An 18,332-nucleotide genomic window follows, 5' to 3' on the forward strand; every position below is an offset into this window, starting at 1 on the left:
CAGGGAAATGCAAATCAAAACTACCATGAGATACCATCTCACACCAGTGAGAATGGCACATATTAAAAAAACTAGCAACAACAAATGTTGGCGAGGGTGTGGAGAAAAAGGAACTCTTCTGCACTGTTGGTGGGAGTGCAAACTGGTCCAACCACTATGGAGAGCTGTGTGGAGATTTCTGGACCTACTAAACATAGAGCTTCCATATGATCCAGCAATTCCACTCCTAGGTATTTACCCAAAGGACACAGAAACATCAATTCCAAAGAGCACCTGCACCCCTATGTTTATAGCAGCACTGTTTACAATAGCTAAGCTTTGGAAACAACCCAAATGCCCAAAAATAGATGACTGGATCAAGAAGATGTGGTACATATATACCATGGAATATTACTCAGCATTCAAAAAAGATAAACACATGCAATTTGCAGCAACATGGATGGCGCTGGAAGGGATCATGCTCAGTGAAATAAGCCAAAAAGAAAAAGAAAAATACCGGATGGTCTCACTCATAGCAGGAATCTAGAAAACTTAAATAAGGGACCAGGAAAATGAATATAAGAAAGTGAAAATCAAAATCAACAAAAAACTATGAACCAGAGACACTTTTTGGGGGGTGGGGGGCGGGAAGGGAAGGATTGGGGTCAGAATGGGGATTTTGCAATTGTATGGGGGAATATAAAAATAAAATTTATTATTTAAAAAAAAAAACAAAAAACACTCACTCTAATACTTACCAGATACTATACTGAGGGACATCCCTCACTGGAGTACTTTATCTTGACAGCAAAACAAACTTTAGTTTTAAAAACTTTATTTTCTAAAAATGAAAATTAATATTTATGTACTAACAGCTTGTTAATACCAATTATTCAAACAATAGAAAATTAGGAGCTATCAATTCATCTGAAATTGCCATGAATGGCAGAAGTCACACAAAATTTGATTCTAAATCAACATAGTAAGAAGAAATTTAACTTACCTGGCCAAGTTCCTCATTCAGATTAGATGTTCGAGCCATAGCAGCAGTGTCTGTGGGTTCATAGTGCATGTCAAGATCCTTTAAAAAATATATATATAAAAGAAATCATTGGATACAATTGCTAACAAGAGAATAAGTGAAAATATATTTAACTGGTAAGCTACATATGTAACCACTATTATTTCTTGCCATCCGTATTCCATTTTTACTTGATTTCCCTGAAAAGAGTTCAATATAGAATACAATATTTCATAATAAGGGTAGAACAGTCTGCCTGTTCAGTTCTCTACTCTGTCTCTGGTGAATCTTTTCACCCCCCCCCCGCATATCTGACCTCTATCCCAACCTGCCCAAGACCACTGTGTAACTTAAAACAAGTTTGTGGAGCTAGAGACCTAAGACATCTGGTCTGTATACTTCCGTGATTCTGAGTAGAAACTTCATTATAATTATATTAGGCTCAAAATTATTTTGAAATGTCATTTCATAGTCAATGAAAGATAAGGTAAAACTAAACTGTTTTTCTGAGAGGTCAAAAGACTATCAGGAAAAAAAAAGACAAAATTTATGATTAGAGAGATTATGATAATAATGCATATTTACCCAATTTATGAAGTATGCCTGGGTAAATTTTACCACTTCTAATGTAACCAGCAAACTGATAGGAATGAGATTGTTGAAAAGGATGATGAAGGTCAAGAAATTCAGTCCAAAATTATTAGCGCCGCCATCTGTTGGGGAAGGTGGGAAGAAAGTCATTTACAGTTCTATACTTTATTTGTACCAACTGTAACACGTTAGCCTAATAAGAATTTCCATAATATATAGCATCTCTAGATGGCTGTGGAGGAACACTGTGCTATTATCTTTATTTCCAAATACCTTTTTCAAGATGAATAGCATTATTTGTGTTAACTAGGTTTTGAATTCTTTTAAGAACTGCATAATAGTTCTAGAAAGTAAAAGTACTGTTAAATATTTAAAATCCTTTTCCAAGCAGGAAGTTTAGAAATACTAGGGCTAGGACTAAGGGCTTAAAAGAGTAATATCTTAATTGAATAGGAACACACACACACACACCCACCCCCACACCCACACCCACATACACACCCACACCCCCCCCACGATATCTAATTTAAGGCATGTTTTAGAAGAAAACAAAATAATAGCAACAAAAAGCAGCAAAACAACCTAAATAGTAAAACAACACAGTAGTAAAAGCAAAATAGGACTGAACTCTAGGAAACTCAGCTCTGTAAATTATATTCCTTCCTCTTGATAATGAAAATAAAATAATAGCCATCCCAGATACATCATAATGTATCTGAACACACAATCTGTTGGTAGCAGCAATAGTTTCAATGTTGAAATAGCAAATCAATGACTATTAGCAAAAACATGAAACAGCTGGCCACCTAAATAAACAGAATGAAAACAACAGAAAAAGTCATTTTTGCTGCTGGAATTTGCATTCAGACTTGGGAATTATTTATTAGCTAAGTACTCATCAAAAGGAACAACAAATTTACTTCGTAGAAATATTCAGTAATGCTACATTAATCCCACAATAATAAAAGGATAACTGCTCCAAAAGGAAATCAAGAGCACTTCCCCTAAGATAAGATAACCATTAACACAGAATTCACTACATTAATGAGTTAAAGTACATTCAATTTAAATATTTAAAAGCTTGTAAACTAAATTTTGGTGCTTTAAATATATATTTGCTTATAAATATTTTAAAAGCTTGAATAAAAATAAATTTAATAATTATTAAATATATTTTAATATTTAAATATATATATACTTCACCCTTTATAATACTCACTCTGCTTTTTCCTAACCAGATATCTATCTCACTACCTGTGATAAAGTATTTTTAAAACAATAACATTAATTAAAATAACTAAGAAAATGCCACTTATACCAGAGTGCCCATTTTTCAACGATTTTGAAACTGTAGAGTCTAGTAAGAATTAAAAGTCCAGTTATATTGGCAACAGGTGTTCTTTTTAGAAATAATTGGAAATTTCAAGATCATCTATAAAATAAATGCATTTTTAAATGAAAGATGAAAATAAGTGCCATAGCACTTTGATTCTTACAGTTTAAATTGAGATACCAGTCCTTTCCAGAATGCCTGCTATTCCAAATGGCTGAGCCCACAGAACAAATAAGAGACATGGCAATTAAGATACAAAATAAAATCAGTATCTGTACATTTGTTATTCGTTCCACATTTGAGAGTTTAAGTGGTGGACTTGTGGAATTCTGTAAAAAAAAAAAAAAAACAAGAGGAATAATAAAACAGGTGTACAAATGATTTAGTAATGTGTTTCCAGTACTTTGATGAGGATGACAAAGTCAGTCAACACAAAATCTAGACAATGGTAGATATATGAAAATTATACAGAAAATAATCATAGATGTGATAGGCTGTCAATTGTTAACAGCTTATTTTTTAAAGGCTACTATACCACTTTAAGTCTTTCTAGGACATAAAACAATAATAGTGAGAGAAGGAAATAACATCCTTTTGCAGACATAGCTTTGGCTATCATGGCAGGTATGTTAATGCATTACTTGACTTTTGAAGTAAATAGGGTAGATGAGTAGTAGCTAGCATATCAGCTCTGGAAGAGGCAGAAGCATAGATCTAGACACATAGAGCCAGACAGCTGGAAATTCCAAACTATGAAGACAACTCTGGTTTCCACATTTCTGATGGCATTTAGTAAATATTTCACATAACAACACAACAGTAATCTAAGCAGACCTGGCTACAGAAAATAACAGAGGTAAGTTTTCTCAGTACTATTTATTAATAAAAAATGATTATGCTGTATCTTTGCTAATCAAGGCATCACAGGACAGAAAATTAAATCTGTCATATGTGATACAAAATGGTGATTTCTAGATTTCATGAAGTGGCTAGAGCTGCAGTCATTAACTGCACCACTTGCTTGTTGATATATTTTTGTGCATCTACAATGTATAAAATTATCAGTCCTATTTGAGTAGATTTTCACATAGCATTTATTTTTTTATTTTTTTTTTTAATATTAAATTTTATTTTTATATTCCCCCATACAATTGCAAACGCCCCATTCTGACCCCAATCCTTCCCCTCCCGCCCCCCACCCCCAAAAAGTGTCTCTGGTTCATAGTTTTTTGTTGATTTTGATTTTCACTTTCTTATATTCATTTTCCTGGTCCCTTATTTAAGTTTTCTAGATTCCTGCTATGAGTGAGACCATCCGGTATTTTTCTTTTTCTTTTGGCTTATTTCGCTGAGCATGATCCCTTCCAGCGCCATCCATGTTGCTGCAAATTGCATGTGTTTATCTTTTTTGAATGCTGAGTAATATTCCATGGTGTATATGTACCACATCTTCTTGATCCAGTCATCTATTTTTGGGCATTTGGGCTGTTTCCAAAGCTTAGCTATTGTAAACAGTGCTGCTATAAACATAGGGGTGCAGGTGTTCTTTGGAATTGATGTTTCTGTGTCCTTTGGGTAAATACCTAGGAGTGGAATTGCTGGATCCTATGGAAGCTCTATGTTTAGTAGGTCCAGAAATCTCCACACAGCTCTCCATAGTGGTTGGACCAGTTTGCACTCCCACCAACAGTGCAGAAGAGTTCCTTTTTCTCCACACCCTCGCCAACATTTGTTGTTGCTAGATTTTTTAATATGTGCCATTCTCACTGGTGTGAGATGGTATCTCATGGTAGTTTTGATTTGCATTTCCCTGATTACAAGTGATGTTGAACATTTTTTCATATGCCTGTTGGCCATTTGCATTTCCTCTTCAGAGAAGTTTCTTTTTAGCTCTTCTGCCCATTTTTTGACTGGATTATTTTCTTTGTTGTTGCTGAGTCTCATCAGCTCTTTGCAGATTTTCACATAGCATTTAAAATGAAGTTTTCCACACCTGATGGGAAAACTAAGTTTCCCATTGAACACTGACAATATAATAATATAGAGAGGGGGTGTTCACAGACATTTGCAAGCACTATCCCAACTACAAGCACTAATCCCAGCTACAAATGTTGGGATTAATATAATGCTGTGTTTAATATAAATATAATATAAAAATGCTGTGAAAAATGGTTAACATTTGGTTCACATGTGTTTTAATTTCATGAAAACAATTTTAAAATTTGATTACTGTATTAAAATTATAAAGCAAGTAATTTAATGCAGAACACTCACTGTGATATGGATGACGTCTATGAATCTTTGTAATAGTCAGTTAATGCTGCCCAGGAGCCAAAATACAGAATCATTGAGAGCTGAGGCTTTGGGTGATCTCTGGTGAAACTTTCCAGTGTTCTTGTGAGCAGGGAGCCATTTCATAACCTCACTGACTGAAGACTAAGATACTGGATGCACTGAGGGGGCTCCAGAATCTGTGACAGATGCTCTGTCATATTTGAGACTACTATACTGGGAGCTACAAATAGCACATTTTCAAAAGACTCAGGACCAGAAGGTTTACATAGATAAAATCCTACCTGCATCAGCTTGGTGTCATGTCCAGTGTAGACAACTATCCCATGAACCCACTGTGTATTTCTCAACTGAGCACCTCGAAGAAGAATCTGATCTGCTCCCAGCGGAACAGTGCTGTGACAGATTATGTTGACATTAGAAATGACACTTTCTAAAATGCACAGAAATGCTATCACCACTATATAGCTTCAACATAGGTTCTGTTGTTAAAATAATCCCTCTCACAGTTACTGTATTTTTAGAAAAGAAGTAATTTTCCTACCAATAGGAATAGTCTTCTGACACAAGGACAGCTGGAGGGAAGCATTTAAATTCCTTCTCCTTAACATCAAATCAGCCATTTCCTACAACTTCACTATCCAAAATAGTAGGCAAATGTTTAGAATTCAAAGGCTAATTCCAAACCTATTTAAAAGTCTTTTCCTGATTTAGTCAATCTATTTAGATTCTGAGATGTTTGAAAGTGGTGAATTTAGGGGATCTGTTCTCCATCTATGAAGTTAAAAATAGCTTTTTGTATAGAAAAGTGTATATAAGGTAAGACAATACACAGATCTCATTATCTACTTGCATTGCCATCCCTGCCTTCCAGAGACATGATCCTGATTTTAAAATCTTTAGGGCATTTATTTTATTGTATTTTAAGATCAGTTCTCTGAGAACTGTGAATACATTTCCAGTAAGTGGTAAGTACCGAGCAAGTCAAATACCCTTCTCCTTGACAGTTAATTGAGGTTATTTCGTATGTTTTAAGTCTTACCTTTTTTGAATAAGGGTCAAGCTGAGTCTTTTTTTGTGGAGGTTTAGTGAGCTACTCACTAGAAGAGGCTGATACAACCTCCCACAGAGATCAGAAGGGCACAAATAAAATCACAGATACAATTTATTCTTGGTGGAAATAGCCTATACAAAATTCATTGGCTCAGGGATTCCCATCACCACATTTTTATTTTAATAAGAAAATAGCAAAGAAAGAAATATCACATATAAGGAAAAATATATTTAAACATTCCAGAAAAAAGGAACAATTCCAAGAAAAGTCTCGGGGCAGGGAGTAACTTGTCAGAGGTGGCAAAGTGAGACTGAAACTCATTTCTGCTTGCTTCTATGCTCAGGAAAATATCTAAGGCCACTAGCTGGCTGACTCTTGGACCTTATTTCAGAAATTGCACAAATGCTAATGGCCCAGGTGAAATCAGTTCAGATGAGTGGGTAATAACAGACCCTCAGCCCTCCATTTAAATGAATAACTCTTTAATAAACTGTGTATTCTAGTTTTGAAAAAGAACACAGCAATGATAGCTCTCAATTCTTCAAGCACATCAACTGGCCTTTTAGATTCACCAGGAAAGGACTCCATCTTTTGTATGTCTCAAAATTTGGGGTATACTTCAGAGCTGGGAGGGGGCTCAGGACTAAAGTAGCCTTCCAAAAAGCTTTTAGGAAGTTGCTGAAAAATGTTCTGGGGCATATATGAGCCAACTGCTCCTTAAGTATCCAATAGGGTACAATATAGAAACTATCACCTCAGCATTTGTGAGACTGGAATAAGGTACAAACCCTACAAAAACTAAAAAAAAATATAACTTTTCAATTACAAGGACTAAAGGGCAAGTTTTTAGTTTTCATCTAGAAAGCCAAAGCTCCTGGCATTGAACAATGACCTTTATTCTTAAAGGAAAGAAAATACACTCATGTCAAGCATAAAGACTCTAAGATTTCTGGGTTAACACTATAAAAGTCAACTATGCTACAAACCCAAAGGTATTGAGAATCTTTTTTCAACCTGTCAGTTGCCAGGCTGGCAGGAACCCAGAGAAAGTCTCCATTTATACCAGGTGTACAAGGTTAAGATATAGCATTTTTACAAAATGACTCTTGGGTAGAAGCAACATGTAAATGCTTAAGAAAAATATTTTCAGGGGCCTCCCCAGTGGCACAAGTGGTTGAGTGTAGTGCTGTGAAGCTGTCCACAGCCTCTGCAATGCTGGTTCGATCCCCGCCCGCCGAAGAGCAGCCCACATGGCACGGCAGACCTCTCCTGTCTCGCCTGCTGCTCCCTTCAGCAGTGTATTTTGGTTGTTCTGCCCGTTCTGTTCCCTGCTCTGTCTCTGGTGAATCCTCTTACCCTCCCGCACATCTGGCCTGTACCCTGGTTCTTGTATAAAATTAAAAAAAAAAAATCTAAAAAAAAAGAAGAAAAAGTTTTTCAGACATAAGACCTAGGGCACAAGAAAAGATACATGGGCACAAGAAAAGACCTAGGGCACAAGAAAAGATATGTATGTGGGCTTGGAAGTCACTCAGCATTACATGTTACATACAGAATTCAGCATTTTTATGAAACTGATTTTACATACCCAAATCCATCAAGTCTTATGTTTCCAACAAAATCATAGAGATGTCTATTTGGACTTTCACACTCGATTCTGCCAGAAATTCTCATCAAATTGTCTATGTCCTTTATGTCTGATGTTGCTGGCAAGCCCTGTTTCGAAAGTGTTAAATAAGCAAAGTACATTAAATAAGGTGTGTGTGAGAAATAAGGACTCTGAGTTCATTTAGATTTTTAAGATCTAAGAAATCTACTATTTTATAAGAAATTCTCCTCTAGATACAATATCTCTGTCAAATACAATTAATATATACCTTCCTTTCCACCTAAATATGGGTTTTTAGCACAAGAACAGGGCAGCTTTGTGAAAGTTCTAAAATATATTTAGGTAACTAACAACTAGAATATGAAAATTTTTTTTTAACTGTTAATCTTTTTTTAATACTTTATTTTATATAATTCTTATGGGGAATATAACAAAAATGAAAATGCATACATTGTGCAAAAATGAAAAATGATATAAGAATTATATAAGAAAATATTTTAAATAAGTCCTTCAACAGTCATTTGCCTCCCTAAATAAAAATATTTAGTATTACCCAATCCAAGTCTGTCTGCTGAATCTCAGAAAGGAGATAACAAATCGAATCAAAGCTCAAAGAGCATAGTTATGTTTCTTTTCTTTGACTGTACTGAGAAGAAAAATTTCAAAATAGTTCTTTGCTCTGGTTTCTGTGAGGACCTTCTACAACATCACATCCTGCCCACTTGTCATTTCACTTTTCACCTGGAACCCAAGGTGATACATTTTTAAAAGTCTCTTTAAAAACTTTAAAAATAAAAATCTATACTTACTTTCTATTAGGGGTGGTATGAAAAACAAATATAGAAATCTAAATTATTCCTTGAAATTAACAAGACTTTTAGAATAGCAATAGCAGGTGTGTCTTTTCAACATGGCAAAGTCAAACAATAATACAGACTAGGTGACAGGGAAAATAAATCAAGAACACTACGAACTATCATTACTATTACCATCTGAATATTGGCTAGTGCATAAACTTGAAAATACTATTACAAATCTATCTCCATGATGGAGTATATTTAATCATGCAAGTCAACCTGAGTCTTCCATGATACTTAATGATACCGGTTTATAAACCCTTGTCATAGTGGCGAAAGGAGAAAATATTTACAATTGGACAAAATGACTTCAACTCAAGACAATACCACTAAGAAATAAAGTTCTTAATTTCATGTAATAAAACAAAAATTACATAATCTGTATTAGATCTTACCTGTCTGATTTTCAGGTTTGTTTCACCATCTAAGTTGGATGTTTCAATGTAGCACATGGCCTGGGGCTCACTGTTGTTTAAGTTGAAAAGTACAAGGATTTAGAGGTGGAAGGAAGGCATAATAATGACATTTAAGTGCTCAGATTCACTGAAGCCTTTCATTCTAAACAAAGTTTTAGTTGCCTAGTTTCTTTATATTTTTCATTCTAACAGCAAGATGCTGTAAGACAGAACCCATGCATGACGCACGGATCAATTTTTCAGCCAGAAGGACTCAAAAGCAATTTCCTGACCATAATCAGTACTGATCTTCAAGGTACTGTAAATGATTGGATTGTCGCATTATGCTTAAATTGTCCATCCATATAGACACAGCAGAGTATATCTGAAAGGTAAAGCACTTTTGTGTCCAGATTTATCTTAAGCTCAAAAACCATCAAGTGAGATTTCATGCTTGTAGCCCACATGCAAATTAGTTAAGTAGTTGATTAGAAAATTCCAGATTGCTGCTTCTACAAACTTGCTTCTACTATCCTCTTGGAAGAGGTAAACAGGATCATATGAACCATAATATTTACATCTTAAGACTGCTTTCAAAAGTGGTATAAACATATTTTATAAAGAAAGTAGATATACACTTTTTTCTCCCTATTTTTTTCTGTTCCTAGTCTATCAATTGAGGATGCTTCAGAGATTCTTATGGCAGCTAAAACTAAAATCAGTTCACTGAGCAATACTGCTGGGAAGATCCATTTGATGGGTCCTCACGAGAGTGTTCTAGGGGTCTGGTGAGTGTGGGCTGCCTAAGGGTCCATGTCTCCCATATCATCATATCTCCTGCACCCTGGATCTCCTCACATCCTCCCCTTCATAGCTAACTTCACTTGCCCAGGAACTATAAATCTGTCAGTCTGCAGTTCAACTAGATAATCTGACCCTCAACTATAAGGAAAAGCATTCTGAAGTCAACCTATTAGCACTTGGTTATACAATAAGCCTAATTTACTGATGTTCAAGTAACTAGGAAGACAGTCTATGATAAGTATGTGCAGTCAAAGTTATACATTTTCAAGTCTCAGACACCTGGAATTTTCTAATCAACTTCAAATGTGTACATGTGTAAAAGAGACTAATCCCAGTTGCAGAAATGAGCATTTAGGTTAATTTTGTGGGCTTGAGGAAACTGTGGTCTGTGAAAATTAGTGAAATGCTTGGCTATTCATCAAATATTTTAGATTCATTTTAAAGTAGCTTTGCAATTCTTCAATTTACTTTTTTTTAGAAACTGATACTTTTTCCCAACTGGGGAAGTTTTTTATTTGAAGTTTTCTATTTTGAACTACCAATTATTCAGAATTTTATTTTTTATTACTGTCACAGTAATTTGGCTCTGGAAATTGTTCCTATTTCATATTTTACTTATTTATATAATTTGAAACATAAGTGGTTTGTGAAATTATAAAGCACATCTGATAATGTAGAAGCATGATGACCAAAGCTATATGAACAAAGTTGATTCCATATTTTGGTGGCAAATACATTAAAATTTTACTGATCAATATATCTAAGGGCATTCTCATGTTAAAATGAGATTAAGATTCTTTTATTTCTATCTTTTTTTTTTTAAAGCAACTTTTCTAGGACTAAATGGCTAGGATGTCAGAAAGTGAAATGATTGGCTGCAATTTTATGTGGGGGCCAATAAATATGCATCTAATTTCAGAACACTGTTAATCCCTTAAGTCAGCTGTTAATGAAGTGGTTCTTAACAGTGCTATGAAAAGGCAACAAGAAGTTGCAGATAATCTCATGCGAGATAATAAATATTTCAGCAAATTATCATGACATCCAAAACACAAGCTACAGTCAGAGAGGCAAAGCAGGCTTTTTGATTAGTAAGAGGAAAATGAAAGGAGATGCACATCACAATACAGACACTAGTAAAACAGCTGACACTTTTCAATCACAGTTACATGCAGGTTGTCACTAGTTACAAGTGGGATAATAACTGATCCCAAAGCATGCAGTACAAAATGTACAACATCCAGCTTTGTGCAGGGGGTCCTCTGTAAACCCTAGACAAGCCCAAGTTACAGTCATAATCACTGATGGGATTCAACAGAATTTTATTAGAAAATTTCAAATACAAAATAAGACAAATCTTATAAATTTCTTAATAACTGTGCTTCATGAAAAAGCTTAACATTGTTTAAAACAATATGCTAGGAAGGTAATAAAGAAAGCCTGAGTATTTAGGCATGTAATTAAAATATGAATCTCTATTAACGATGCATAGGAAATTAAATCTACCTTTACTGCCAGGACTTAAGGACTCCTACTGATAATAGGAGCTGAATCTGTCCACCTGAAGGGTGAACATCATCTAACACTGTATTCATAAAGACCTTTAAAAAATCTGCAAATGTCCATCGCCAAGGAATATAAAAAAGTTTGTGATTTAAAGGGCGAGACACAGAACTCAAGCATCTTTGAGTGCAACTGCTTTCTGGTGTAGGGTGAGGATCCACATACACACATCCTGTACAACTCAGTGGTTCTAACCTTGAGGACAGGCTGATGAGATCTGCTGGGAGATGTTCCCCATTGGTCACTTTCACTATTTCCCCTACTGCCACCTATAGGTCCCAGTTTAAAATAATTAAATGGGAAAAAAATGAATAACAGAGAAAAAAACAAACAAATGGACAAAGGAGACAGAAAGTTTGAAATTATTATAGAAAATAATACATGTTAATAAAAATGTTTAATGCCAATTTTTTCAAAACTTATTTTGATCAGGTCGAAAGGCACAAGAAAAACAAGTTTTAAGGATTACCTCTGGCTTTTAAGCCCAAAATTTGATTTTTAATGTAAAAACTTGATTTTTGAAAGTATTCATAAGCATATCTTGCCAAATTAAATAAAAAGCTATTTTTATATAGAGCTACTTTATTTTACAAATTTTTCTTTTTCCAATTTCTGACTCTCATGCCATGTGCTATATATCTACTCCTACTCAAGGAGAGAAATAATTGTGGAAACTACTGTCTAGGTTTTTTTTTTTTAATAGAGGCATGTTTTATTTATTTGTTTGTTTGTTTGTTTTTGTTTATACAAGCACTGGGTACAGTCAGAAGCACGGGAGGGTGAGAGAATTCACCAGAGCCAGAGCGGGGAGCAGAGCAGGCAGAAGGACCGAAGTACACTGCTGAGGGGAGCAGCGGGCGGCAGGAGAGGTCTGCGTGCCATGTGGGACCTTCCTCTGGTGGCCGGGGAGCAGCCGGGATCGAGCCGGCGCCACAGAGGCCGCGGGCAGCTTTGCAACCCAGCGCTCAACCGCTGCGCCACCGGGGAGGCCCTGTCTAGGTTTTTGAAAAACAAAGATGCATACTATATGAGGTCTCCTACACACACACTTTTTTTTTAAAGTTTTCTGATTCCAAAACATTTTCAAAGTTAATAGCCTGAATATTTTATTAACTTTAATGCAAACCTGTAAGATGTGGATTCAGGAAGTTAGAAGTCACAATTGCAGCCTTTTGAATTATTTAATAATTAATAAGTTCGAGGTAACACATTGCTTTGGGAGGTAAGCTTTTGAATCCAGGAGAAATTTTTCAGAAGAGGGTATAAAATATATATTCTAAGAATTAGTAGGCTATGCTTTGTCACTCTCATACTTCATTTATATTTGTTATATTAAAAATTTCAGTTTCTTCATTTCAAAGTGAAAGAAAATGAAGCATAATGACTTTCAACCATGTTCATGTTTTAACTTCAACCTATCTCAAAGATGTGTTATTAGTAATTTAATAATTGCACATTTTTAAAAACTGAAATATATACTGTTGTTTATTCTTACTGATAAATGGTATACTCATCTACAGCTAAAAATCACTATGCACTAATTCTGAGAGTGGACAGTGGGATAATGCAGATATATTAGAAGTATTCCAACCTTAGTCTAATTGTTGCTAAAGTAGTCATAAGAAAGTCAAAATTCCTTTTCTGTTAAATGATGTCAAGAAAGTCTATCAACTTTTAAAGACTACCATAGGCTCAAAAGGGTTATGTAATTCAAAAATCCTTTGAGGAAAAAAAACAACTGAAAGGTGATATTTTGTCACTTGAAAAATCTACTAGCACCAGCCTTATAATTTACTTTGAATCCTACAAAACAAAAAGCAATGAATCTGATAATCTATTTAAAAATACTGATCTTTGGAGAAAGCTAATTATAACAGGTGCTATATAAAGATATAGAAATGATTGTGATATACCAATGTTAATAGCACTAATGAAAATACTCAATAGAAAACATTTTAGTTTTATGTTTTTAGAAAATAAATTCTGTGAAAATGTTCCGATTTTTAAGAAATACAAGCACACAGCTTACTGGCTATTTCTGAGACTTAGGGTAGCGGCAGATAAAAATATTTTGAAAACTTTCAATTTAGAATTAACAGGATCAATTATCTTCATAACTTGAGCATACAAAATATAGTAATTAATGGTTCAGCATTTATGGTATTCTCTGGTATGTCTCTGATAAGTTTAATAAAGAAGAGACTTTTTCCCCCTAAATTACTGGAATGCCTTTCTATTATTTTGAACTTTGTTATATAAATATGACATTCAGGTGGTCAATCATCCATGACACTTATCAATCTTCTACTTAGTACCACTATTTATACATCATTCAGTTAAGCAATCTTAAAATTTAGAGATTGTCAATTTAAACAAATTAGTCAATTTAAACAAACTGGGTAATATTAGAATTTGGTAATTTAATTCATCTTTCTCTCTTGCAAAGATGTAATATCAAGGTCTGAGAGATTAAATATTTTGTTCAAAAATCACCAAGCTGGGATATAAGCCCTGGCTTTCTGCCTCCTAAACAGAGCGCTCTCAAGTATCTGATGTTACCCAGTACCTGAGACAAGGACAGTTAAGTTCACAGTGAACTTATTCTTAGGAGTCCTTGTATGGCTCATTACCTTTCTTTCAGTATTGGAGACTTACCCTGGTAAAGTTATAAGCAAAGGAAAGTAATAACAGAAATATTGGTTTCAAAATCTATTAATTTTTATTTTTCTAGAAAGTAAAACTTGAGTGACACTAAAGCTTCCTAACTGTATAAAATATGGAAATATAACTGCAATAACTATAAATACAGTTATAGACTTACTTCTGCAAATATATGGGTAACTCATTTGTTCGACAAAGTTTCACTAGCTTATCATAAATTCAAACTTAATGACCTGATTAAACAGATTTTGAAAAAATGACACTGTCCATATTTATAGTGGGTTTTACAAATAAAACTGTCCAAGGAAATGATGATAAACAACCTCTAAAATATCAAAACATTTTTCTTAATTTATGTTAGGTCTAGTTTTATAGTTTTAAAAGCTAAAACCATTTGAGAGTCACATTCTTTACAGGGTAACAGTGCCATGTGTTCTGAATACTAATTCATGACTATCTTAAATATGAATAAAACAAAAGTTATTTAAATTCAGTAATGAAAACTTAAAAGAGCAATGGAATTAAATTTTTGTTGGAAAATTATGGTATTTCAAAAGATATGACAACAAAGAAATTACGCATCCATTTTCTTATACCAGTTCACCATAAAGATCAAGAAATTTGCAGGCATATACCAATGCATCATAGAGGAATTTATCATGAACAAGGTTTGCAAGATCAAATCAAAAGAACCCATTACATATATTATATAGAATAAATGATAGGCCATCTTCTAAGAGTATTCTTAGGAAGGACTCTACAAAAGGATCTGTACACATCCAGAGGCATAGCAGACTCTTAATTGTAATTATAGCATTTGAATTATAGAGTACCTATCACTTATTCTATATGGCAAACATGAAAGAGTTCTTTAGGTCCAATCAAATTTTTTAATGCTTAATTCAAAATCATTGGAGAGGTTTAAAATTCTTCGTTTATTCCTTATTTCCTTGGAGAAATCACAAGGTCAATGCAGGGTAGAGAAACCATCCTCTACACTGTTTGAGCATCAGTAGGTATCTCTACCTTGATGAGAGAAGTACAGTGTCAGCAGGTATAAACTCTTTGCCTTTTATTATAACTATATCTCCAACATTTACCTGAAAGAAAACTGGGAATTGGTTAATTATCTGCATTGAAAGATAGTTACAAATATACAACCCATTGTATTTAAGCATAGAATACAGTAAAATGGTTATTGGTGAACAAGAACCACTTATCTTCACAAAATGATGTAATTATCTAAGTATGGGACAAACTTTAAAAATGAATGTTGTATTTTTATGTTTTAATAATAGCTAATAAAATAAATCCATCTAATTAACCACTTAATTGATATCTTAACTTCTCATATTCTCTTTCTTTGACATAAAAACAAGGAGGAATTAGTCAAATAAAATAGTTACTTGTTTAAGATCTCAATAAAAGTGGAAAGGAATCAGATCATTACTTCTCATGATGACTTTATCAAATAGGTGTTAGTGATCATCATAATTTAGAGAGGAAAGAAATGAGTCAGATTCTAATTTATTTACCCAGCATCATAGTGAAAGAGTTTAGCCTTATACTCACATCTGGTTGTCCTGCAAAGCCTGATTCTACATAAGTAAATTTACTAAAAATATCACCTGTATTTTACAGAAAAAATAAACAGCTTAAATTCTTTCTCATTTTACTGCCTGTTAGCATTTTTATGAGCTGGTATGAAGACAATTGAAGACATTCTATGGCCAGAAACTGTTAGAAGAAATTTAAATGATAGGTTTATCATAGAGCTTCCAGCAACCAATACAACTCCAACTATTTAAAACCTGTTGCTAACCACACCAGGTTGACAGGCCCTCCCATTTATCCTGAAAGTTTTTCTTAACAGCCAAATGAATCTAAAAATAAGTTTCAGTATTTAAACAAGAAAAGTTTTTTTTGGTGAAAGTGTTTTTGTCAGTCTCCTCCCTACTTCTTGAACCCTAAACTAACACTTGTTGGTGAGAAAGATAATGATATCAACATGGATAAGAAATAATTGCAAAGACAGCTCATTGTATTCTATTTTGTGTACTGGGGAGAGGGACAGGTTAGGGAAGGATGGAGGGCATCTTCTCATCCATGCTACTGGTTCTCTATGTAGAGAAGATTTGAATGCCTTGATTAAAAAATAATTATTTCAGTGGGTATCTGGATGATCTGAAATTGACAAATTGCCAGGGACCTTGGAATCAAACACTTCCTCCCTCAAAAATAGAACAAACTGGGAAAATAGGAAATAGTAAGTATAGATGTAAAGTAGCTTAAAATAATGTACTCCGAAAGTACTCTGAAAACCCCACAGAAAGCAAGATAGAGAAATGTCAGTGTTCTGCAGCCACGAACTTGAGGACTACCCAGCTACCATTTAATTTTTCTTTATTTCTGTTAAAGTTTCCTTTCCAATCTATTAATGCTTTCTCCGTGAATGCTTTGTTAATCCTCTGTAATGTTTTCTCTCCAACATTCGTCATAAAATCAAGGTATCTGTTTTCTTTACAGTATTCGAATCTAATAGACTTAAGAAGATCCCCAACTAGCTACATTGCTTTCTAACATCTCTGCTCATGTAAAGACCAAAGTGAGGCTTGTGGTTATCAAACTGAAGATGACAGGAAACATTAGCATTTTCTATGGTGATAATATAGTTACTGCAGTGACTTGGGAAAACCAAGGGTTCATGAAAGCTAAAGCATTCCCATAGAAATGTGAAGCAGGGCAATCACTCCTTTCTTATAGTGCTTGTGTTTTAGATCACTCGCTCAACCACATCTAAGCACCTCTCGTTTTGGGCTCTGAGTTCCTGATGTGGCATTTGCCCTTCTAGTCTGGTGTGCATAGAAGAGGACCAAAAAGAAAGTCAAGATGGCAAAAACCTTTGACCACGTATCCTCACTGCAGGAGCACCATGACAAAGTGGTTTTAGGTCACAGTATGCTGAAATGAAGGAAATATTTCTCAGGGCTTTTGTCTACTACCTTGAGATTCTCAAGTCACTGGCATTAGCAACTACAATTGAAGATTATGCAAAAGGTAAGATTCTCAAATTATAATAGATTGATTTAAAATCAACTGTCTCAGCCCATTTGTAGGCCCTAGGATATTTATATGTAATATTTAATATTTTACTGTGATACAAAATCTTAATTCATAGAACCACATCGCATGGTAGAAACTTATGCATTAAAGCAGCTTTATGAAGTGACTCTTCTACGTGCATATAGTTCACCGCTCCATGCTTCCCTACAAAGTGAGAAGGTGTTAGTTCATCCCCTAGATTCGCCACTTGCATCTATCTCAAAAATCCATGAACAGTCTCAGCTGCCTGTCAATGCGAAGAATTTTTGCATGAGGAAAATGAAGACTTCTGGTTACATTTCAAGAATGGAAATGCTATTTCTTATAGAGAGCTTTGTAATTGCCAATACTTACTTTGAAACCCATACACTTTCAACTTAACCCTGTGCAACAGTAAAAAGGTTTTAGGAAAATAAATGAAGAGATGAACTGTTAATGTTTGATAGCAGAGGACTGCCCATCTGTGAATAACTGGGCTGTATGTTTTGTAATTTTGTATGCTCTGTGAGGACTATTAAAAGCAACCATAGTAGCCACACATTTAAAAAGGCAGACGAGAACCCTAGACTGAGGCCCATCTGCACTAAGGTTTATCACCTTGGCATATGGATCAGATACTTGGTTTTCATTTACTGATTTTATTTTTAATTGCATAAAATATTACATGAGTTAAAGGAAAGACTTGATGTACAGCTTGGCTAACCAAACAAATGAGCCTGCTTTCATTCCTGACCACTTAGTAAATAATAAACCATTTTTACATGACCTGCATCTTAGTGTACATGGTTCTGTTCTTTTCACCTATAATTGTTATATTATGATACAGAATCCTCTTAAGTCTTGCTTGTTGCTATGAATTCACCATTTGCCACTTACATTCAATAAATATTTGCTGAAGGAATGGTATGAAATTTTTTGTGTTTTCACAGAATTTGAACAACTTCTAATTGTTATAAAACATATCATAGGTATATATTTTTCCCTATTCTATGATTATTTTGAGGATATGAGTTCCCTGAATCCTTCTGGTTCTCAATACGAAGAGTCAAATTGCTAAATTAGAATAGTATG

At 34.3% G+C, this 18,332-nt stretch overlaps 1 protein-coding gene across 3 annotated transcripts in view; it reads right to left on the reverse strand.

Annotated features, from left to right (window-relative positions):
* ATP8A1 (ATPase phospholipid transporting 8A1) overlaps positions 1-18,332 on the reverse strand; it is a 219,516-nt gene that overhangs the window by 145,189 nt on the left and 55,995 nt on the right. For 2 of the 3 annotated variants that reach the window (XR_005128999.2, XM_037530697.2), the window contains exons 7-13: positions 15,186-15,259; positions 9,132-9,201; positions 7,859-7,986; positions 5,501-5,612; positions 3,088-3,253; positions 1,586-1,713; positions 983-1,060 (exon numbers count right to left, since the gene is read on the reverse strand). Coding sequence is in view for 2 of the 3 variants with exons in the window: in XM_037530697.2 (XP_037386594.1) it covers positions 983-1,060; positions 1,586-1,713; positions 3,088-3,253; positions 5,501-5,612; positions 7,859-7,986; positions 9,132-9,201; positions 15,186-15,259 (756 nt within the window). In the remaining variant the exon portion in view is untranslated. Of the gene's footprint in view, positions 1-982; positions 1,061-1,585; positions 1,714-3,087; positions 3,254-5,500; positions 5,613-7,858; positions 7,987-9,131; positions 9,202-11,693; positions 11,768-15,185; positions 15,260-18,332 lie in introns of all 3 variants that reach the window. The other variant, XM_037530696.2, reaches the window with a different exon arrangement.

This window comes from Talpa occidentalis, unplaced genomic scaffold (assembly GCF_014898055.3).
Source record: "Talpa occidentalis isolate TD23 unplaced genomic scaffold, MPIMG_talOcc4v2.1 talOcc4.6, whole genome shotgun sequence".
Lineage (NCBI taxonomy): Eukaryota > Metazoa > Chordata > Mammalia > Eulipotyphla > Talpidae > Talpa > Talpa occidentalis.